At 30.8% G+C, this 24964-nt stretch overlaps 1 protein-coding gene across 4 annotated transcripts in view; it reads right to left on the bottom strand.

The window, feature by feature from the left end:
- The window catches only part of LOC106680842 (serine protease 33), a 123091-nt gene that overhangs the window by 4528 nt on the left and 93599 nt on the right, over positions 1 to 24964 (bottom strand). For 3 of the 4 annotated variants that reach the window (XM_067051612.1, XM_014420833.3, XM_014420824.3), the window contains 5 exons: positions 24702 to 24867; positions 21838 to 22009; positions 17538 to 17726; positions 4016 to 4098; positions 2439 to 2524 (listed from right to left, as the gene is read on the bottom strand). In XM_067051612.1, coding sequence (XP_066907713.1) covers positions 2439 to 2524; positions 4016 to 4098; positions 17538 to 17726; positions 21838 to 22009; positions 24702 to 24866 — 695 coding nt within the window. In that variant the 5' untranslated portion in view covers position 24867. The remainder of the gene's footprint in view (positions 1 to 2438; positions 2525 to 4015; positions 4099 to 17537; positions 17727 to 21837; positions 22010 to 24701; positions 24868 to 24964) is intronic. The other variant, XM_067051613.1, reaches the window with a different exon arrangement.

The following is a 24964-nucleotide window of genomic DNA, read 5'->3' as shown; positions in this document are numbered from 1 at the left end:
AATTTATGCATTTTTAAAACTCTATTTAAAAAAAAATTATTTATTGCTCATTGTTTAAATGACCCTAGTAACTACTAATCCACCTTGCTTAAATTTGTAAAATTTAGTCTCCAAAAAAAGTTAATAAATTAAATAAAATATTCGATCAATTGTTGAATACATAATAATATATAACAATAATGGTGAATTGAAACAATATAGTTTGAATTAAAAACTCACAAATTAATTTTAAATTATGATAACGAAAAATAAACATGTAAAACACATATTTTAGGACTTTGAATTTTTAAGAAAATATTAATGCTAATATTAAAAAAAAAAAAAAACCAATGGATCATGGCCCAAAACAGCAGTTATCAGAAGTATATTGCGTTTTATTTGTTTAAGATATCTTACATCTGTCTGTCCAACCTTACCTTGCAAGGACCTTTCATGGGTATCTTCAGCTGTAGGGAGAATACAGTGAATGAAAGCCTACAGATTTGATTAACCTAAAGCTATATTGGTGTTGAACATTTCTCAAGAAAAATGTATCTTAAATGATGATTTACATACATTAGCAAATCAGGAGGAAATAATCCAGGAAAAAAAAAGACAGAAAGGGATTTTTTGTCATCAAGTTTTAATTACATTTTAATTTTTTTGGCCTAGTAACGTTTGGTAATCTGTATTATATGGAGAGCAATATTAGGCATCATCTTAGAATAAATAAAACACTTACCTGTAAAGTCCTTCAAGTTTTGAATAAATATCTGGCTCACCTTCTAGAATACATTCACTCCCATATTCCTACTGTGAACTAAATGCAGCATATGTTCTTTTGTAATAAAAATTTACCTAATTAACTAAAAACTAGAAATACTACTACAGTTACAAACTTTTTATTCAACGTCTCTGATATCTTTGATTGATGAGATGTCAGAACTAAAATCTTTATTTGTTTTCCTTCCATTATAAAATTTTAATATCAGATTTTTTGACAGGATAAATAATAAAACTAATTGCTATGAAGGTATAAACAATTTTTCTCTTCTCCACTATTTCGGAAGCTAAGATTTTGGAAGTATTTTCAGTTGTTTATTTATCCAATCAGGAAAAACTGGGTGTTGGCAGGTGCTCCATTACTCCATAAGAATCAATCTTACAAAGTGATCTATCTTCAAATAAATCAGAACAACAAATTTGAAACATATTAAAACACGAATTAAAAAAAAAAAAGCTAACAAGAGAAAAAAATTTGAAAGTTAAAAAGATATATGAATGAGAAACTCAGTTTGAAAAGGAAGTCATGATATGGATGACCATTGTTAGCCGACTTGACACTCATCCAGAAGAATAAAAAGAAATTATGTCCCAAAAATAAACTTTTATTAAATATTTTTCAAAGAGGGAAAATGCTAAATCAAATTATACTATTTCAAGGACAAATTCTTTATCAAAGTGGATATTCTGAGCTAAAACCAGATCTTTAACCTTTAGTAACATATAATTCACATTTAGAAAAAAAACTATGCTACCATATAAATTAGTTTTAGCGAATAACATATATATAATCCATAGTAACATATCAACTCATTCTACAATGCATGTTTATATTTATTTATTTATTTTTTTACAAAACTATTAAATTTTATTATTTTAATTCACGTCATTATTTCAGATTTTCTTTACTTTTTTATTGTTCTGCATTACATATTTCTCCACAACTTAGACCATCATTTCCTCCAACATAATTTTCTTTTAGTTCAATTTTAATAAGATTTTTAATGTATGTATTTTTTAGAGGATGGAGAAGTAAAGAAAATTTGAAATAGAGTGAACTCGTAATAATAAAATTTTGTTATCTTATTAATGAGCTCGTTTTAACACAAAATATTCACTGTAATAAAGAACTGAAGAAGTAAAAACAGGTTGAATTTGTCCTCCAAAATAGAAATTAAATTTTTTAGTTATTTGAAACATGATTTCTTATTATTTAAATTAAATAATTTATTTTAAGAAAAATGTAATTTTATCTTGTTATAAAAGAAATTTTATTTTTTTGAATCTATAATTGTATATTAGGAATTTTCACTTAATTAAAAAAAATAATTGATTAAAATTGGTGGATTGATAGTGCGGTTCAGACTTTCAACATCTGGAACCAGAGGATAGTAGTATATTTTTTATGAGTTTCAGTTATTCCAAGAACCAAGGACCACAAATCAAGAAGAGGGTAACTGGAGATAAGGATGAGTCTTGTTATATTCAAATTTTCAATTTGATATTCTAAATTAGAAATTTACTGATACAAAGAAATAAATGAGATGTCTAAGAATCAGTATGAAAAATCTGAAATAAAAAGTTTTAACTCGAATAAAAATAAATAAATATAAAGTGAAATTTGATATTATTACTGATGATTAAATGAAAGTATTAGATGTTTTTGAAAATATTACCTTGCCACGCAATGCCCAGCAGTCACCACATGGTACCTGTTCACTAAGGAGCCCCCACATCTGCTTGAACCGATCCTTATATAGGCCTAAAAATTTAATTTCTTTGAAATAATCCATTTAAGTAAATTATGAAAATATAATTCAAATAACTAAACAAATGTTTATCTTTGTACATCATAAGCAAGTCTAGATGGATTAAAAGTTTTTATTGACTATAAAATTTTTATTAGTTGTATAACCTGATATTGAGTTTGATTATATAGAAAATAACCTGTTTGATTCTAATGTTTAGTATTTAGGCAGATTCAAACATGCACCACTGCAGACCCAAGAATGCTAAGTTGGTGTCTCAACAAACTCGGCTACAACTGCCCCTCACTAACTTTAAAATTTTTTTGGAAAATACAAGAGGTAAAAATAATGAGTAAAAGTTAAAGTAGTATAGTCAAGGCCCCCAAATGGGTTTCAGGGTTCAGAGATCCAAGTGATCAGCTAAATTTAAGTTGGTTTGTTTTGAAGTTACAAAAATATCATTATGGAAGATTATTGATTGACCGTGTGTAAAGATGAAAGGAATATGGTCCGGGTGCAGTCAAAAAAACTCAAATAGTAGAATTATACTATTTTATTGAGCCAACGTTTCGCCCCACGTTGCAGGGCTTCGTCAGGGCTATTTTGACGGCAGTCAAAACCCAAAAATACCCCTGTTATTTTACACTTATGTTTTTGTGACATACTGGAAGATTATTGATTGACCGTGTGTAAAGATGAAAGGAATATGGTCCGGGTGCGGTCAAAAAAACTCAAATAGTAGAATTATACTATTTTATTGAGCCAACGTTTCGCCCCACGTTGGCTCAATAAAATAGTATAATTCTACTATTTGAGTTTTTTTGACCGCACCCGGACCATATTCCTTTCAAAAATATCATTAACTATATGATGTATACATATTTTTTCCTACCCTTCCCCTGTCTAAATATTTGCCAAAGCATTTTAGGGCTGGTTTAAAATCTGCCGTAAGCAAAATAAAATCAATCAAAATAATTCTCATTTTATTTTATTCTTTTTGAATTTATAGCTATATGGAAATTGTAATAGTTAGCAATGTTTTATAAAATGTATTTTTGATGTGTAGTAGGATATATGATAGATACTTCTTAGTATATATGGATCATATAATTCACTAAAATTATACAATTTTAACCTAATTATTTTTATCTTGTTTAATTAAGTAATCTTATTTAACTAAATATTTTTATATGGCAGATAATTTATATGGCTTGCTTTTAATGACTTTCCTTCTTGCTTATTAATATTACTCCTTACAATAGTTTTTATTCTATGTATTTATTACACTCTATTTATCTATTATTCAACTTCATATACTTCTTATATCATTAATAATAATGTGATAAAATAATTATCTGAAAAATAATTGATATCAAATCATAATTCTGACATGTACATTTATCAATTAACGCCAAACATATCCCAAATGATACCGACAAATCAATATTAATCTCACATACTTAATTTTATGTATTTCCTAACCCACCCTCTTAAACAAACTGTACCTGCCAAGGGAAACTTCCAAATCCTGCTTCATCACCACCGACGATTCTCCTTTGGGCTCCTTGTTTCACAGAAACACCACATCCTGTAATTAAAGCTTGTCAGTTGTTTTCTAGTAAATGGAAATTAAATAAAAACTATTAGTGTTATATATTAATGAAGACATTAATTAATTAGAAGTTAGTTGATATAAAAAAAATTATTAAAAATAAAAAGTTTCTTCTTCAGTATCGATTATGACTTCTGCTATCAATAAGATTTTCTTATTCTTCATTTATTTTTTCAACTAATCTAAATATCAGAACAAAAATATTCCTAAAGAATAAAATTGAAATTTAATCATTTCCATCATTTATTTATCATACACTATATAATACTGTAGTGTCAAATAGTCCATTTGATCCAGCATCGAGAACATAAACAGATTCTTTACATTGTATATATTGGCTTTGATAAGCTTAGTTTGGATGATCTACATTTATTTAAAGTTTAATAGCAAATAAAGGAAAAGTTCTCTTCTCTTAGTGTATGGACAATTGATGTTTTGCAGCAAGTGTGGAGAAAGTACTGTAGTTCCTTAACCAACTTGGTTATTTCTTTCATTACTTCACTAAAACACCTAATTTAAGCATTATAAATAAGCTTTATTAATTTCTACATAGGTCTTGTGCAAGGATGCCTAATTATTGTTAAGTAGTGCATATAAAAACATACAAAAGGAACTTAAAGTTTATCAAACCTTTAAAAGAAACTCTAATGGAGTTGATTAGAAGAGATTATTACTACAGAATTAGAGGAATAATAAAAGGTACAAAAAATGAACAAGCTATAGCTCGTGGGTTTAAAATTAATGTCAATAAAACAATAAATCATAAATGAAGTACACATACATTACTAATAACCTACAGAAGAGATTTCATTATTATAATAAGCCAGTCTTATGTTATCTGAAAGGATAATTGATTAAAGTCATTAGAGTGCCAAAAAAGTGTTGTTTATAGTTTTAGTATTTAAAGGGGAAGTTATGCAAGTAGGTCATGATTAGGGTTATGTTCAACCACAAGATATTTCATGATTATGTATAAATTTTTGCCCATTGAAATAAAATACATCATTATAACCTTGAATTTAACATTGCATCTATGAAACCAATTATAGCCCTGAACAAAGCCTATATCCACAAATTAAAACAGCATCAAATTTACTGTTTTACATTTTCATCACACCTAGCCTTCATTGTTTGCCACACTTCTTTCCCATCTTACCTATAAGCATTTCACGAAGAGTTATTATTTTTGATTTTAACCATACTTAAAATCTTAATAAATGGAATTTGGTCTGGGTGCGGTCAAATAAAACTTAAATAGTAAATTGGTGTACTATTTTAATTTGAGCCAACATTTCTTCTTTTTTCTCATCCTACTTAAGTACCTTTCAGCAAGGAGGAGCCTCTAACCACTTGGTCCACACATCTCGGCCCATGGCAAGCATATTCATCTGAGCCAGTGTTTTTCCTCTCCATATATTTTCTTGGCACTATGTCTTCCCCCATTCTACAGACATGTCCATACCATCAGAGGTGTCGGTGTTCAATCACTGATTTTACTGAGGGGATCTGAAGTTCTTCTCTTATTCTTTCATTCCTTATCCCATCTCTCCTAGTTTTGCCCAATATTCTTAGCAAAAATTGCATTTCAGCAGCCGTAATTCTGCTCATGTGCTTGTCTTGGGTCACCCAACTTTCACTGCCATATAATAGTGTGGGAAAATATATTGCTTTAAAGATATGGAGCTTGATATCCTTACCTACCTCTCTCCACAATAGTATTGCATATCTGGTAAATACCATTTGCTTTATTTACCCTATTGGACACTTCTTGGTCTATTTAGCCAGATGTTCCAAGGTAGGTATAGCAATCCACTGTTTCCAATACTTCATCATTGCATACTATATGTACATTGACCACGTCCACTTCATCTCTGGCAACAGTCATAAACTTGCTCTTGCGGCTGTTAATACTCATTCCTTTGCAGGCAAGTTCCTCTTGCCATTCTATAATGGCCTGTTGCAATTTTTCCTCAGAGTTTGTCACCAGCATGATATCGTCTGCATATAGAAACTCTTGTACTTGTACCGTCTTCATGTTCCACATACCGGCTACAGTCCAAGCCGTTCTCCTCCTCCATATTTTGTGGATTTCATCCATAAAGACAATAAATAATAATGGACTGAGGCTATCTCCTTGTTTTACACCTCTTTCCAGAGAAAATGGCTTTGAATCTCGGCCATTGATACGAACTATTCCTTTAGGACTTTGATAGGTTGATTTAATTACTTCTAGGAGGTCTGCGGGAATTATTTTGGTTCCAAGTACCCTCCAGATTTCGTATCAGGTTACTGATTCAAAGGGAGACTTTAGGTGATCTGATTTCTATCCCATGCCTTCTCTACAATAGTTCGTAGAGCAAATATGTGGTCCTGGGTTTGTCTTCCAGGTCAGAATCCGGCCTGGTCTTCTTCTAGTTTTGGCTCTATAAGTGCCTGTAACCTGCTTTCTAGAATAGAGGAGTACAGTTTATACGTTACTTGGGATAAGCATATTGGTCTGTAGTTACCACATTCTGTTGTACTATCTTTCTTATGAATTGGTACTATGATATTATATTCCCAGCCGTTCGGAATAACCTTACTGTACCATATCTTTTGAAAAAGTGCTTGCAGTGATCTTGTCATTTCATTTCACCTCCATATTTGATAAATTCTGAAAAAATTCCATCTCTGCCTGGTGCTTTACCTAGCTTCAAACAATCCAGAGCCCTATCTATATCTTCCTCCCATATCGTATCACATCCTTCTCCTTCCTCCAGAGCGTTCGCTAACTCTCATTCAGGGGATCGTATGTGGTCAGAGAACTGCAAAGAATAGCGTTGTCTCCATCTATCCAAGATTTTTTGTGGATCTGAGATCATATGCCCCATTTCATCTTTTATGTTTCTGATCTCTTTGGAAGTTTTACCCTTAAGTGCTTTTACTTTTTTCCAAAAGATATTATATTCTCTCTGTACTCCCTGTCAAGGCATTTTCCGAATTCTTCCCACAACTTCTTCTAGGCCTCTCTTACGATGCTTAAAATATGTATTGAAAAATCTCTTTTGTGATAAATAGACCGTTTATTGAGGAAGACTTTAGGTAGTATAGAATTACGCTACGACCTATAGGAGCAGAGCAGTAACCATTTAATAAAAACATTTTGTGAATATGTGGCCATAATCTTGCCATGACAATTCCTATGGAGCTGAAATTATTAAAGGTTGCTGATAAGCAGTAAGGCTAGGTTTGAAAACATAAATATTTTAAGTGGCTAAAAAAAATTTATTTCATTAATGGATACCTCAAAAAATATACATCTCCTGGAACATTGTAGCTGCTCACTACAAAGATAATTAAATTCTCAATCAAAAAAAGTGAAAATCATCTAAATTGCACCAGTATTAGTAGAGTTACAGTATATAAGTGCTTGAAAACATTTTTATTTTTAATTATGAGAGATAATTGACCGTGGATGACGTACGAGAAGAGTTGGGGTGAGGTCAAAGTGAAACACAAATAAGTTGGTGTAACCTATTTAATTTTTATTTTAAAATATTCTTTATAAATTCAAGTAATCAAGTTTGATTGTTTGAACATGATAATCTCAAGTATTGAATAAATGGCTTATTGAGGAACGCTTTAGGCCACATAGCATCACATTATGAACCATAGAAACAGAGCAGTACCTGTTTAATGAAAAGCTTCTGTAGGTGTAGGTTCCTAATCTTGTTATGAAAAGCAGGAAGACTAGGATTCAAAAAATAGCGATTTTAAGTGGCTAAAAAAAATTATTTTATTTTTGGATAACTTAAAAAATATAAATTTTTCGGAACATTATTGCAGCACATTCCAAAAATAATTAAATCCTCTACTGGACCATAAAACAAAACAAAAAAAAAACTCTAAATTGGATCAGTATTAGCCGGTTCTTAGCAACCATTTTTATTTTTAAAATATTCTGGGTAAGTTCCCATGGAAACCCTTTATTATTTTCTATCTATCAATCTATATTATATTACATTATAAATTAATCTATACAAGCTAAAGAGTTTGTTTGTCTAAACATGCTAATCTCAAGAAAGACCAGTCTTATTTGAAAAACTCCTTTTGTGTTAGATGACACTATGGACACATAGGAACAAAGCAGTAACAGTTAAATTAAAAGATATTTGAAAAAAATAGTAATTAGAAGTGGCTAAAAAAATTGTATCGGTTTGAAAGGAAAATAGTATAATAGGGAGCAAGGACATCACAAAGGCTTTGTCATGGGAAGCCAGATGGAATTAGGTCTGGGGGAAGACCAAAGGCAAGATGGATGGATTATGTAAAAGAGGATTTAAAAAAATACAGAATATCCATCAAGTGTGCAGTCAACAGGGATCACTGGGCAAAGGTGATTGAGCAGGCCAAGGATCTACATGGGTCTGTTGTGTCAATAATGAAAGCAAATAAATCATATGTGGCCATAATCTAACCATGACAAAATCCTATGAAGCTGAAATTTTTAAAGATGATTTTTCTAAGGCTGTAGATGTGCAATATAGTTGGGTTTGAAAATATTAATTATTAGTCGCTAAAAAAAGTTAAATAAATGTGTTTTAATAACTCAGGAACTGTTATTAAAGAAAACACTGTTTTCTCTTTGCTAATTTAAAGAAGATTTTGTCAAGGCATTTTTTTTTAGTTATTAGTAGTTGAAGCAGGCTTGTTTATTACAATTTTGTTGTTTTATCTATTTTAAAAAACAGTTTCAGGTGAAAGTCTTGTTTTCTAAGAGTAAATATTAATTTGAAATTTATTGCTTATTTATAAATCAACTTATGAATTAGTATACCCTGTTGAAAAAATGTAAAACAAATGTTTATCAAGACATCTCTCTTAATTAAGTTAAGTAGAGATGGAATGATTTCCTCTCCTTGAGAGTAATCTCCCAGCCTAAGCTCCACCAACAAGGTTCTCCCTTAACTTGTTGGGCAATTTATATTTTCAATTGTGCATTAGAAGCTCCTGATTAGCTTTTTCTTTTATTATTGTTCTTCAACTTCTGTGTATATCCACTATATCTATTTTTTATCACTCTCTTCATAGTCCTATTTTGTTTATCATAGCCCTGAAGAAGGCCTAGAAATTAGGTTAAAATGTCAGGACACATTAAAGTATTATTAAATTTATTGTTATATTTTTTATATACTTGACACTTCTATAAAAAAAACTGAAGGATCAGGTCCAGAATTTACAGAGGGTCATTGCATCCCAGGAGTCCCTTTCAAATCTAATTAATATATAAATTTTCTGATACAGATTGATTCAATCCTGGACCAGGAATTGGAGACCAATTGTCTTAACCATTAGACCACCTCGCTTCTGATACATAATGAACCTATACAAGATGGGAGATAATATATACATTCTCTAATGACATGATAGTTGTATAATGAATAATTTCAAGCATATAAACAAAGATTTAGTATAGCCCCAAGGCAAAGCATTAATCTAAAAGTAATAATTTTAAAATTTGATGTAGGAGAAAGGACTGCATTAAAATTATTATTTACTGACTCAAGCTTGCTTTGTTGGAACAGAATTATAATATGAGCAAGAGGAAGTTATATTTCATTATTACGATATAACTAAACATTTATATAGAAATAAATCAGTAAAGCAGTTAAAAAGTGAAGCACTACTTATGTACAAAGAGCCTGTTTTAAATAACAATAAATTTAGTTAAATGTTGAGACAAATAGTCTCAGAGAAATGGACTGATCTAAATATAATAATAGGTGTATATAAAAATGGTTACAGTTTGACAAATATTGTAACACTATCATAATCTGAGGGTCACTTTAATGAATAAAATAAATGGAATTATATAAAATATTACAAAAATTATAATTAAAACCAAACCAACATAAAAAATAATAATATGTATGATTATTATAATTTCAAAATAAAAAATATATATGGGTCATTATCCAAAATGTGAAAGCCATAGTCCAGGTCCATTTACAACCTCTAACATGAGCGCCAGTCATTAGAAAACAATAAAAACTATTCCACTCCTTTTGTTCTCTTATGGAGGCTGTGTTTTAACTCTAAAATAGATTTATAAGTAGTCAATAAAAATATATATCGTTTTTTCACTTCCTCACAATGTCTGATCCCATAGGTAAGACACTTTAAACATTCATTTTCTATCTACAATTGATTGTTTTCTTCAATTCACTAAACTGATTAAGTCAGTTGTTTCATGAGGATACGTTTTTCCTTCACTTCCTCCCTTACCCTCCACTACCTCATTTGAACACTTTTTTTAACCACAATTAAAGGTATTCCTGCACAGCGTACTAGTGAAGGTAGTATGCCACTAAATAGGTATGAATTTTTGCATCTTCAGATAATGACCCACATATATATATTTTTAGCAATTTTCAAAAGCGTATTAATCAGCTTTATGTGAATAAATATAACAATCATGTTCAAAATGTTTCGGGTAATTTTTAATAAAATGTTGCTTATAAATGTTACAAGAAATATTTGCTTGCTCATATTTCTAATTGCACAAGTTTTGTCTTATGTCCTCTGTTTTATACGTTAAGAGTTTTTCATTTGGCATGGGGCTTTTTACGTTAATGTTTTGTGTTGATAATATTTTAATGGATGTAATTAAACAATTTTTTCATTTAGTTTAATGTCACAAATAAGATGTCATGGTAGCTAATTGTGCTAAAGTGTCATCTTAGCAAACTCGTGTCTTCAGTGGCACTGGTTTGATTTTGGCGTGGGATGGTTAAATTGTATTTTGTGATGGTCCCTTGGAATGAAAACTTGAACTTCACACTCTGGTTAAAATCGTTTGGTAACTTATCGGAGAAGGTACATCAGAAATTACCGGGAAGAGGGTGGAAAAAATTAAAGGTTAAAATAATGACAAAAAAACATTACTTTTTCAAAAATACTGACATAATAGTAAAGTAAACATTTCCATTGATTATTAAAATAATAATAATCATAATTTATTTTTAAATGATTAAATGATGAATAAACAGTGCTATGATTCTTTGGCATAAAATGATCTGTAATAAGATTAATATACTTCATTCTTTGAAACTTCATTAAACTAAAATTTTCATCTGGTGACCTTTTTGAAAAAATAACATCCCAAAAGCTTCATATTTCGATGGCATTACTTTTAGTGATTTCCTATATTATTAGAAAAATTACTCTGAATAACACACTTCTTGCAACAAAATAAAAACTGCACACAGAGCTTGTATCTATACAAAAACGTGAGTGCAATTAGAATTTTGAAATCTGAACAGCCGAAAGCTGATACCTATTCATTATTGAGGCCATAGTCAAAAGGTACCATGTATTTTAATTTGATTCCAGAAACGTTTTGAACATTTGTCTGTTAGTGATGTGCAATGGTTTTATTATTGTAATTACTTTACAAATGAACCTATAGCAAAAAGATTTGGGTCATAAGAATTATCTAGAATTGGAACAAGTAAAAGTTATTAAAATTAAACTACCTTGAAAGAATGAAAGTAAATCCTCGATTATAACTATTATAATATAGTGATTTCATCTGGTTTAAAGTTTTCTTCTGAAAGTATTATGATTGAATAGTCACAATATCTTTTTTTCATTTAACAGGGAAGGCCAACCTAAAATGCTTGTGCCTAAGTGATTTATCCTAAGATTAAATGAAGTACAAAATAAATCTTAAAGAAAAACAATAAATTCATCCATTATATTAAACAAATGGAAAACACAATAATAAATTCTTGTACACTTTTTGTCACTTGATATGTCTTGAAGCAACTGAACTGTTTCTATTACTGAATTTTTTTAAAAGTGATTTTATTCTAGAACATTATTTATGCTTATGACCCATTGAGAGAAATCAATTTTCAAATTGAGATAAAGATTTTTATCAAATCTAAAATAACAAGTATTTGGAATTATGAATTTGCTGAAATTAGCTTATTCAGTTAGTAAAACTATAAAATACATTCTTATTCTCCTATTTAAAAAGTAATGCAACTGAGTACTAGGCCAGTAAAATTAGATCGAATAGATTGCTGTGTTTAAAACAAATCCTGGTAAAACTGGAAACTGTTTTATTTGAAATATTATGGATCAAATACGAAGGAACTACGTTTGCCCCGATTTCTGTGTAGAGCTTTAAGTGGTACTATCAAAATTTTCTGACATTTTTACTATATTTAAAGAAACTAAAAAACTAAACACTTTACTGAAAAAAATATTATTTTGTCAAATCTAGAGTATTAAATGATGTGCTATATGACTACCATAATATTAGAATTCGATCAAGGGTTGCTTTCCAAACGATGGTCAAGTAAATGCGTGATTTATCACATTTTTGAATTTTTTCCATTTTGTAAAATTTGCTCTTCAATCACAGCCTTGCTATTAATCTTATCACAAAAATTTATACAATAAAAGTTGTAGATAATCTAAATAGCTTTCTAATGACTATATTACTTTTTAAACATGGTTAAATGCACCATTATAACACCTACTTTTTTCAGAATAAGGTCTTACGGTGAAATGTAATATTTCAGTAAGTGTAAGTAAACAATAAAAAAAAAAACTTATTATTAAATCTGTTTAGTAAAATTAAAAATAACATTTAATGATGATAACAAAATTTATTTATGATTTACTTACTTGATCATTGTTTTGAAAACACCCCTAATGCTCTGTTAGTTATTCAATGCACTAAATTTTATAAAATAATTTTTTCAGTAAACTGTTTAGTTTTTGAGTTATTTTGATATCTTGGGGACAAACTTAGCTCCTTCTTATTAGAGGCAGAATACATTGATTAAGACAGTCTCCAGCTTTACCTGGATTTTTTCTAACCTAAACCCTAATTTTACTGGACTATCTGGAATCTTGACCAAAAAAAAATTGCAAAATGAACAGTCAAAGGCTGACCAACCCATTCTGAAATGTCCTTCAGGTAAAAATGCTATTACATTTCATCAGAATTTGCAAGAGAAGATTTGAGGCCTTAATCACCCAGCAACATACACCATTTATAAAAAAGTGGTTATGGGTATCCTGAGGTATGCAGCCAAAATCTCTCACACAATCTGCTGACCAAGTTGGCAACAGTTTAGCAAATGTGGGATGCGGACTCCAAAAGGGACTATTCAGAAGAAGTACTTCCATACTGTCATTTCATGCGTGGAAACCTGGACTACAGGTCCTTCATCTCCTTAAAAGGCATGGTGGTTTCTGAGCAAAGCTTGTTGCACGTGGTAAGGACATTGATCCCTTATGGCCCAGTTGTGGATTACAGAAGACCACCAAGCATATCGTACTTGCTTATAACCTGAGGGCCAAGTTGATGAGGGAGATAGGGCTCTTCCTCAGGTATAGAACAAGGAGATATCTGTACCATAAGGCCATTTGTAGCTGAGTATCAACTTTTTGAATTGATACAACCTATATTCCTTTCATCACAATCTTTCATTTAAGTAAGATTTATGAGACTATTTCTTCAACTTTGCCCCATCAACTATTCTTACCAATTCTGATGCAATGTGGTAATAAAGCAATTAATGTATATATGTATTGTTTGTTGAAATGTTATACATTAGAAAATTTTTTCTATACTGATTAGTGTAATGACTTAAAATTATAATGTAAGACCTCATTCCACATTCCTATATCTTGAATTATTATTCTTTTGTTAAGTAAAAAGTGTTGAAAAAAATAAAATAAAAATAAGATTAGTTGGTTAGCAAAGTACTTTCAAACAGTGAATAAAACACAAATACACATAGATGACATTTAAACATGAAGATTCAATAATTTCATTTCTCTTATTCATCATTTATGTATAATTGAAAAAAAAAATAATTAGAGAGATGTACTGAAGTAGATAGTAAATCTTGTTTGATATGATAATGTGTTTATGATTTCCTATAAAATAAATAAACAGTTGTTTTAGCGATTTAGAGTTGTCCTAAGAACTATAAATACAAGGTTCTTGGAAAAAAAAAAACTGAAGTCAAACTCCAAGTCAAAATCCTCGCATAATACTCAAGATTAGATAAAACACTATTCCAGGTTTGTTCATGATTTTTGACTAACTCGTAGACAGTAGCAGATATGGATCTTGTGGGGCCCTGAGCAATATGTTTTCGATGGTACAAGGCCCTTCAGGGAATGGGGCCCTGGGCAACAGCCTTCTGTGTCCCTCTAGATCCCTCTCATCTTGTAGACAACCTCTCCCTCCATTAGATAATAATAAGTTATGACTTTTTTTTTTTTAAATAAAATCTTTATTTCAATCCAAAATCCTAAATCCTCCTACCAAAAGACATGAGTTTTGCTGTGAGTTACCACCATAGTTAAATATGGTGGTAGTGATGTGGATGAACTACTGACAAATCATTTTACTGCAATTTTAAAGAGGAATCCTATTAGATGATGATACCTAAAGAAATGAAGCTAGGACTTATCATTCCAATATTTGTGACCAACCCAATTATGAAACTAGTGGGCAGAACAATCAAAAACACATTGCAGAACGAATTTGCTTAAACCATAGAACAGTGTGGTTTTACAGCAGGAAGATCTTTTATTGATCATATAATTACTCTAAGGCAGATTTTAGATGAAGAAGTAGAAAAAGTGAAGAGACTAGGCAAGCCTACAGCAGTATCCCACAGATATTGCTTTGGAAATTTTTTGAATAAGCTGGTATTGGCGCTGGTGTAGTTGGATTGATAAAAGAAATTTATAGAGATTATAGATGTAAAGAAAAATTGGCTCCTAGATGTCAAAAGAATTTAGAAACAGAGTAGAAAAAATGTACAGGAGGTAATGGAAGAAAGAAGATTGAAATGGTATGTTCATGTTAAAAGTATGGGTAGTAAATGACTTCCAAAATGGCATTTGAGTGGGAAGATGAGGGTAGGAGAAAGAGAGGAAGGCTTTGTATCAAGTCGAGAGATGTGGCTGAGAGTATGCCATGGCAAGGACTGACAGAAGAAGTGATGAGCAGGGAGGAGTGGAGGAGCCAACTGAGGGAGGAATTAGGCTGTGGGAAACTTAAATTTAGGAAGAAAATGCTCTTATAAAAAACAAAAGAAATTTGTACTCCATAAAATTTGTTGCTGCTTTTGAAATAAACAAGTATTAATTTCAATACAAAGTAGGATGGTAAGTGAAAGTTTTGTGATATGGCCTGCAATCCATTTTTTTCTACTAATAATAAAATACTAATACTAATAATAAAACAATTCAATAACTCATATTTCAAAATCAATTCTCTCAGTTAACATGAAAAATAAAGTTTGTTAAACTATCGATACAAGGACTATTATTCATAATAAAGAATAGGACCAAAGTTGTGAATCTCTGAATACAAGGCAGCTCTGAAGCATCAACTAAAATGTATGGAGTAAGTTTTCACATTTTATTGTGTAAATTATGTAAAAGATCTTAGAAGAAATATCTGTAACCATCAACTATAAAATACCTAATATATATTTATTTAAATGATTAAGCTTATCATGCAGTTAAAAAACTAATATTAATTACTTCATTTAAAAACAACTAAATTGAAATTGTAAAACAAGTTTTTAATTTAGATTTTACATCATACTTAAAAGACTAATTGTGTCATTTATATTACTATTAGAATTAGATTATTATAGTACATATGTAGCATAGTACCTTAATTGGTACAATGAAATTATTTATATCTACTATTTTTTATTGAGGCTGATGTAATGACTACCAGCAAATCAAGTAAATAACTTCTTACCTCATTGACTAAAATTGTCGTGTAATTAAATCAAATGGAAAATATTGAAATAAAAAAAATACTTCTGCACAATAATAAATAATGCTATCCAATTCAGTTTTTATTCTACATTGCTTGGTACAGTTCCTGTTTAGGCCTAACAACTTTCTAAGAAGTCAATAAATCTAAGTCAATCGCTCTTTTGGATAAATAAAAGGATTAATATTTAAATAGAAAATGTAATGTGTATGTTTCACTTTGGACGAGATGACAGTGCTTTCTGCATGAAATAAAATGAAATTAGCAGTAGGAAGAGTAATCACAATGAAAAAAAAACACTTTGTCCTCTTCATTAGCTTAATTCTGTGATTGTTAAATAATCAAGACCATTTTAAAAACTTTTTCCTTATTAGATTCCAAAAGTATATGAAGGAGTAATAGACTATTATCAAGCAGAAAGAATATTACTTGCTTTTTATAAATATACAAAATAATATTAATTTAAAAGTGACCAGTTAACCTTTGGTTGGGTACAACTAATCAGTGAGGTTAAGTACCTAATTTGTTGGTATGTCTAAGGCAGAATTTCCACAAAAAGGGTAGGGTTTCTAGTAGCTTCCTAATTCTCTACTTCTCAGATAAGAAAGGGTTAACAATTTTCAGATGCAATGTTGTCATCACATGGTGTTATTTTAATCTATTGAATGATTTTAATCTATAGATCCGGTCACACAAATGTTTTTGATAGCCTAAAATTTAAAGTTAAGATGGTCTCATAATACTTTACCACAATTTTATTATTTTCATTACGTTTCAGCATGACATGCCATCAAAGGTTGCCAACTCTCTGGGTTTTATGGTGTTACTATAATCAAATTGTTAGGACAAAAGCAATGAAAATAATAAAATTTTGGTGGACCATTATTATCAGTCTGTCTTAACTTCATTCTCATACCTTCCTTTACCAAAAATAAGTTATTTTTTTATTTAGGTTTTATTTATGGTATTTAAGTTATTTTTAGGTTTTAAATAAATTAGATTTAAATCCTTGTTCATCTTCTGTTATTTACCTTCTATTGTACTGTACTCATATTTCTACCCCTGTAATTCAATGATGTTTATTGTTATTTCCTATACAATGTGTGAGATGATTTGCACCCAATAATGTTCTCTACATATTTTTAATGTGGATTATTCACGTGATTATGTGAAAATATTCTTTTAAGTGCAAATAACTAATTAATTAAAGTGAAAAGATCAGTTTATTAATTTTTTCCTCAGGTCCAAGCCAAAATTTAATTTTTAATCTCCCAAGTGAGTTGAGCCTGAATGTGTTACGATTAGTACTGCGCTTGACCAAGGCTCATAAAGGCTTTCATCAATACAAACAAATTGATGTTCTATTTTTTTATTGTTAAGTAGACAAGGTAAAAAAAAATGTATAAGGCAATTAATAGGAAAACTAAATCTTTTAAAAATCAAGAAGACAAAATATTGAGCATTTTGAGAATTTTAAAGAAGTATCAGATGCTAAATTTGAAGCAACATACAATTAATCCTGAAGTCACAGAAAGGATTGTGTCGCCTATGATTTGTGATTTGTGTTTTATTCACTGATGTGTTAGTCGGTAGTGGTCTGTCTTACTAGGGTCGTTGGTAACAGGCCCATAGAGGGGCAGAGGCTGCTCTTGTGAGGTGGAAGCTTTGGCAGCCGAGTGGTCACAACAGTAGCTGAGGAATCCAGGGCAGGATTCACCGACCCGACCCCAAGCCAGCCAACAGCCTAACAAACTCTGGCAGGATCCGCTGCTGCAACCATCGTCCTCCTTCTCATCTGTAGTAGATATAAAATATTTTACTGTTTTCAGCTTTTCACTTTGAGGCAAGTAGCCTTTCTACCTGTTTTCCGGCTGAAAATCTGAAATATTCCGACTGACGACTTCTGATGTTTTTTAAACTATTATATCTGCTGAAAAGTGCATAAATTAAGTCGAAAATATAAAAATTTGTATTATGGTTGAAGTAGTAAATACACAGCAATAATTTATATCATTTGTGATGAAGGCTTAGATTCAAAATTTACTGGATAGATTCTATTGAATAATTGAAATTCGGTAATTAATTATTAATACTTGACCTAATTAATTATAGACTACTGACCCTGCTTGAAAAAAAAGTCCATTAAATGTAAAAGCAGGCTTAAACATTTATCATAAAAACTCATAGTTTTTTTACAATCAATGATGAGTACTTGTGTAGATGATGGGTGACACCTAGCACTGTTGGTGGCATATATGAAAAGCAGTACAGTGCAATTTACTGTTCTTTTTCTATTCTGAAATAAACTACCATGTAACTTATAAGTTCTGTTTTTACTAAGTTGGTTGGTCATTTGTTTTGTGATTTTTGTTATTTAAGAATTTATCTGCTGTCTCTGAACTTGTTTTATGTTTGTATTAGCTATATTTTCTCAGAGTTTAAAAAATGATAAAAATTTAGGAATTACTTTCTATGGAAGAAGTCAAATATTTCCAAATTTACACTTCAAAATTACTGAAAAGGATCCATTGAGGGTTCTTTCAATATCTTGAGCAAGCATAGCAAGTGGAAGTTGACATCTATGATCCAATTAAATTACTAATAATAAAAATGTATGTTATGACCCACATGTAACTTTTTTTTTTCTGCCTTGATTAGATCACCACTGCTATAGCTTCAGCTCACTCAAACAATAAAAATTCCCCATCGGATCCTTTTAAGTGAAGATCAGGACCTAAATTCGTGTAAATACAAATCAGTTAATGGCATCAATTATGTTTTTATAATGGAATTTTTATAAAGAAATTATAATAATTAGGTGTAATTAAAATATAATGTTTTAATGCCTCCACATACATTCTCAAAAATAATAACTACAAAGACTTCATAGGAAAAAATATAAATCTTATCAGCGTTTCCCATATCTGCCATCAACAGCACTCATGGATGCCAATCATATACAAAGTACTTAATATTCTATACAAGTATTTTTTAAAGTTTTAGTTAAAAAAATAATAAAATAAAATTTACATAATTTCCTGAAATGTGTAAGGTTATTTTCAATATAATGTGAATAACAAATTAGAACATAACTTAATTAATGATTAGAAAGGAGTAATCGATACTTGAGACTAAGTTAAAAATATAAAATAAAAAAAATAAATGATCTGTAATGTACTCCTAACCTACTGTAATGTAATTCTAACATCTTCAGTTTAAAATTTATGTAGTTTCAGCATACCTCCATACAATAAAGAAACAGTCATTTATATACAATTTTTTGATAAAAGTCATACATAAATTTTTTTTATGGTTGCGTCCTCCATTCAGAACCTATGCTGCGCCAGAGAAGGAATATCAAGATTTATTTCTTAGGGCAGCTGAAAAATAAATATTGACTGACCCAGATGGGAATCAAAACCACATAATTCTGAATCAACCATTCTTGGACCCTCGCCCCACACATCATCTTTCCAACAAAATTAGCTGCTAGTAATAATTTAATAAATATAACTTTACTAACTGAAAGTATACTATAGACATGACTGGGAAATTTATTTCAAGATTAGATAAAGACCAAGAGTTATTAATATTCACAAAAGATTCATATGTATTCAGGAAGATTTTTTTTTAAAGTTGACATAATTGATCAATGAATTATAAAAGTTACATGTCACAATAACAAGGTCTGAGCCCATGTACCTAAAAATGGTATAAACTGGTACATGCTCTGTTTCCAGATAGACCAAGATTTTAAGGTAGAATATGAAGGATTTCAGAAAATCCTAAAAGTATTTCCATATTTGGAAGATTGACTCTGTATAATAATGAATGGAATATGGTCCAGGTGCGGTCAAATAAAACTCAAATAGTAATAACTATTTTAATTGAGCCAATGTTTCATATTTAATTTTTTTAAAAAGATTTGCTTGATTTACTTAGGCCTTACAGATTATGATTCAAGAAATTATTATTAGTGCCCAGATCCTTGGTGACAGATCGATTCGCAATTATTCACAATATGCAATGGAGAGTAAAATATGAATAGTTTTTCATTGCAAATAAATTTTAAGCTGAGAAATGATGTTTGAGCATGTCCAATCAAAAGGTGAGAGACTAGTCTGAAAGGAATCTGAACATATTCTGAGCTCATCTATTGGACATAAATACAATCAAGGTGGCTGTTGACATTAGAACCCTACTCTTGCTAGTGTAATACAAAGAAACAGCTTTAATTTAAGTTTCAATAAATATATATAGAGTCAGTATTTCTATAAGTAATCCTTCTTATAAAGTGTACCTGTAGTCACAGAAGTGAAGCTTTTCTAGAGAGCATCGGGGAAACCTATAACAGGTCCAACAGTACACTGGCCACTACAGGCTCAATAAGCATATTTATAATCTGGATTCCAATTACTGGAAGATGAAAATGGATACTTCATAATATGGTAGTGTGAAGCTCTAGTTATTCGTCCCTTATCTCTATTTTAGCTTTGACTATATCATTAATTCTAAACTTTACTAACCAATTAACTTATATCAATATCAGATTGTTCCAGGTGGAGGTCTTATAATTAGGAGAAAAAAATGCTTAATTCATTATCAGTAATGTTATTTTTAAAAAATACCGTTCCTACCCTATCATGATTGAAGTATGAGGTAATCCCAAAAGTAAGGTGGCTTTTTTTTTTTTTTTAATAATTCCATTTATTTTATTATTATAATATTTAAAACATTTTAAAGATTGAACCTCTCAAAACAATTGGCACCCCAACCTATGCTTTTTTGAAGATTCTGTGACAGTTTTTGAATGCCCATTTCATACTAGTTCCTTGAGAAAGCCTTGAACTTAATCTTTCACCTGGTCAATGGAGCTGAATCACCTTACGGTCAAATACTGATTCAACTTAGACAGCGGTGAGAATGTGTGACATTATTTTCCTTTCAATATGGTCCCAATTTTACCAACATTCTGCCTCTCAACACCAAAAATCAGTTGCCGTTACTTTATTGGTTTGAATTTTATCTGAGTATATACTAGAAGAGCAATAAATGCTGACAGATATTCTAAAATATTGAAAAATTCTGATGGGTAATCTGAAAACTCTAGTAGAATGAACATTTGGCCAGAGGGCGATTTAGCTCCATTGATGAGGTTCAATGCTTTCTTGAGGACAAGGTGGGAAAATGATATGACATAGAAACAAAAACTGTTACAGTATCTTAAAAATGCATCCATTGAAGTGGCAGTTATGTACAAAAATAATCAAATATCCATCCTTTAAAATTATATAAATATTATAGAATTCTGTATTTCTAAAAAAAAAAAAAAAAGTAAATCTTACTTTTGTTTTTGGATAGTCAAGAAAAATACGGATATAAACTGGTAATGGATCAAATAATTAATCATTTGGTTAAAACAAAGACAAAAATAAATATAATAAGTATATTCAGAGAATTCCAACTTCAAAGTAAAATAATTTATAGTAAGTTCAGTTTGGAATGAGTAACATAAAGCTCTACATTATTATTAATGCATAACTGAAAATTTGATCATTATTAAAACATTAGATTTATTTTCTATTTATATAGTTGTTTGAGAGTGGTTTAGTTTCTTTTTAAAACAATTTTGATCTCTTTTCTCTCAACTTTATTCTTTTTTAACATCCGACGTTTCGACCTCTCAGGTCATTCTCAAGGATTCCTTATTCTGTCTTCATTCCTTTTTTTTCCTTAAAATTCATTACTGCCGGCTAATTGCCTTTGTCCCAATAATTTCTTCTATTAAACTATTTCCTAAATTTAAAACTTTCAATAACTACTTTTATGTTCATTAACATTTTTCAGAAACTAAGTATTATAAAAAAAAAAAGTGAAGGAGAGCAGAATATTAAGCTGCATTTTACCTTGAGTTTGGTCTTCTGGGAGTAGTTGGTTATGTGACCAAGATGGGGCCAACCCAGGAGCAGGCTCCAGGTCCCTGAAGACCAGGCGAGGACTGCGTGGTCCGTACTCCCATGGTCGCCCGGCACCTGGGAACCTCACATATCTCCTCCACACTGTTCCTCGACGAATCCTCTGAAAAATAATTATTGTGGCTTTAGAATATCTTTCTTATTATTTTTGACATGGTTGATAAGTAATAAGAATTTTTGTTTGTTTTACAATGTTTATTGTTCAATAAAATAATCTATAGTATTAATATTCGTACCTATGAACAAAAAATACTAATAGTGAAATTATTGTAGAAAGTATAACATTGGACTGATTATTTGATAAGAAAAAATCTAAAAAAAAATTTATATCATACTTTAATTAAACTGAATTAAATTAAATTCAATTAGACCATTAAATCTAAAAAATGTTGATAGTAAATAATACTGCCCAGAGATGTTTGGTGCCCAATGCTACCATGTGTTCTTTCTAGTACCACAATAACCCCGATGAACAGTCTTGGTTTGAGGTTTGGATTCCACTATCTGATATTATAAGGATGTAAGATGATTTACATACTTAAAATATGCTGAATGTACACCAGCAGGATCTGCCAACTCCAAAATCATTACAGAATAGAAATTGAATTTCCTAATGTAGATGGTTCAACTAAAAAACACACTAATATATATACTTTAGTTTAAAAAACCATCATATTATTTTGAAAACTAAAGCTAGTTCCTTTTTTAAAACTAGCTCCATTTTTGGCAGTTTTAATCGAGTTCTAAAAAAAAAGAAGTGCAAACAGTTCCGGTTTTTAGTTCCAAGATTTTCTTCTTGATAGGAGCATCTCTGCATGTCCTAATGAAGGATGTACTTCCACACCAAGGGATATGTAATGGCACGCATCCAACATATAGCGTGGGTCATAGGAACCTGCTCAGTGCACCAATGCCATATAGTGATATTATGTACACATATTATCAATAAAAATTAATTCATGGAGACCTCCTGGATAAGCCCAGATAAATTCACAATTTGAACGCCTCTCAATGTAAATGTTTTTAGTGAACTGTTTAAGGTTTCATAAAATAAGACAGATAATGAAATACATTCAATTCAGACACCTACTGTACTCACCAGAGCTGTCACCCAGACTTAAACTATTGATATACACAGCAATACTCAGACCCTCATTACTATACTACTTATTCCCAACAGTCCTGAAGATCTTTCAATAGTATCAGAATAGCATACTAAAGAAGATTTATAGAGGTGCATCACTTGAGAGATGAAATATAGCTCACATACAAAATGAACTATAGCTGGAAACAATATAACATCTAGATGCTATAGAACATCACAAAAAGACATATTAGGATCTTGGATAAACTCCCTGCTTTCATAACTCTTTTATTCCCCTTTCTCACCCCATACTCCTTCCTGGGTGGCAGGGCAGAAAGGATTTGTCAACCCTGGTATCATCACCCATCAACTTCTGCGTATATACCCTCTTATTATTTATTATTACTATTTATATTTATTATTATTTTATTTTAATTACATTTTAGTCTTTTAATAATCCATAATTTGTCAAATGTCTCGCAAAGGCCCCTCACCTCCAGATATCCAAGTAGGGTTCCTGCAGCACCAGCAACCCAACCAAGAGTAAGTATTATTTTTACTTTCTAATAACCAATGAAGAAAAAAGTAATATTTCCAATGAATTATGATCCTCACATAATGCTATTCATTTATTAATCCATGTAATTTTCTGTTCTAGTGAGACCAGACAAAAAAAAAGTACTGAATGATGTTACACAATAATTAAATTTTGTTACTTTAACATCATCACTTTCCATAACACCCACAAGGGTAAAAGTTTACTTTAGGTTCTCCAAAAAGGCGACTTCTAAGGACTGGTACCCTTAGGCTTGTTACTCGCTAGATCAGAAGAATGGTGACCTCCGCTAGCATAATCTTTTCTTAAACAAGGTCTGGAGACTGTTCTCTTCAGCGTTGTGGCAAAGTAAAAAAACTGGTGTCCTATCGGTCACCCCTGACTATCTTAGCTTCTATAACCTGTCCCATACTTCATTTCTACTTACTTAGTAAGTATAACACTAAGAATATGTACGAATACGCAGTATTAAGGATTTCTGGGAGAGCAGAACCACACTCGATACAAATACGTTGGAGCATCCGAGATGACCGTATATATTGTATAATTATACCGTATAATTTAGTTTATTTCAATACACTTTCTCAGTTACTTTCTGTAACTTAAAGCGGAATAGGTTGCATCTGAGATAAGAAGGCTTCCAAAAGAACGAATTAGAAAGTGAAAGTAATGTGATACGACACTGTTTATTTCATTTTTCATAGTTTGAATAAGCGATGCCACTCTGCTTATATTTGATAGTCAACGAAGAGTCCTGTTGAGTACTTTAAATAAATAATGCAGAAGAGAGGTTTGAGATGTGAGGGAAGGGATAAGAGGAAAGAAAGAAGAATGATGTAAGATAGGTTGAGGGTACTGAAGTAATATCAAATAAGACTAGCGAGAGGGAAGGACCTAACTGGTCAGAGAAAGTGAATTTCTCCTCTGTTTGAGTTTCTCCGGTGCCTAAACACTCACTCGCGTGTCCCCACGTTTAACTTGGATCGGATAGCTCTTTGTTGCGCAACCATTCTTCCAAGCATAGGCATAAATATCGCCTTGACAGCAAGGCAATACCTTGGGCAGTCGGACATCTGTGAACGTCTAAAGACCTGAAATAAAAAATTACTAGAAATAATTTTAATTATAAACCATTGCAAGTTTTGAGATACTTACTTTTTGTAAAGGGCGATCAGTGATGTTGGTAGGTTCTACGTACATCTTGTCGTCGACTACTTCGTCGAACTTGGATGGCTTTTCCTCGGAGGTGGTGTTGAGCTGCTGCCCTACTACACAGGCAGCCACTAGGATGGCGAGCCATGCGCCCCATCGCCACCTCATTCTGGTAAAAAAAAATTCGAACATTCCTTTAATAGGTAATACTATATATTTATATAAATAAAAAATAAACTGAGGATGATCGAGGTCTGAGTAAGGAT

Source organism: Halyomorpha halys, unplaced genomic scaffold (genome assembly GCF_000696795.3).
Source record: "Halyomorpha halys isolate HHAL.00 unplaced genomic scaffold, Hhal_1.1 Scaffold18.1, whole genome shotgun sequence".
Taxonomy (NCBI): domain Eukaryota; kingdom Metazoa; phylum Arthropoda; class Insecta; order Hemiptera; family Pentatomidae; genus Halyomorpha; species Halyomorpha halys.
The sequence above is the reverse complement of the archived record's forward strand: the minus strand, read 5'-3'. Positions and strand labels throughout refer to the sequence as shown.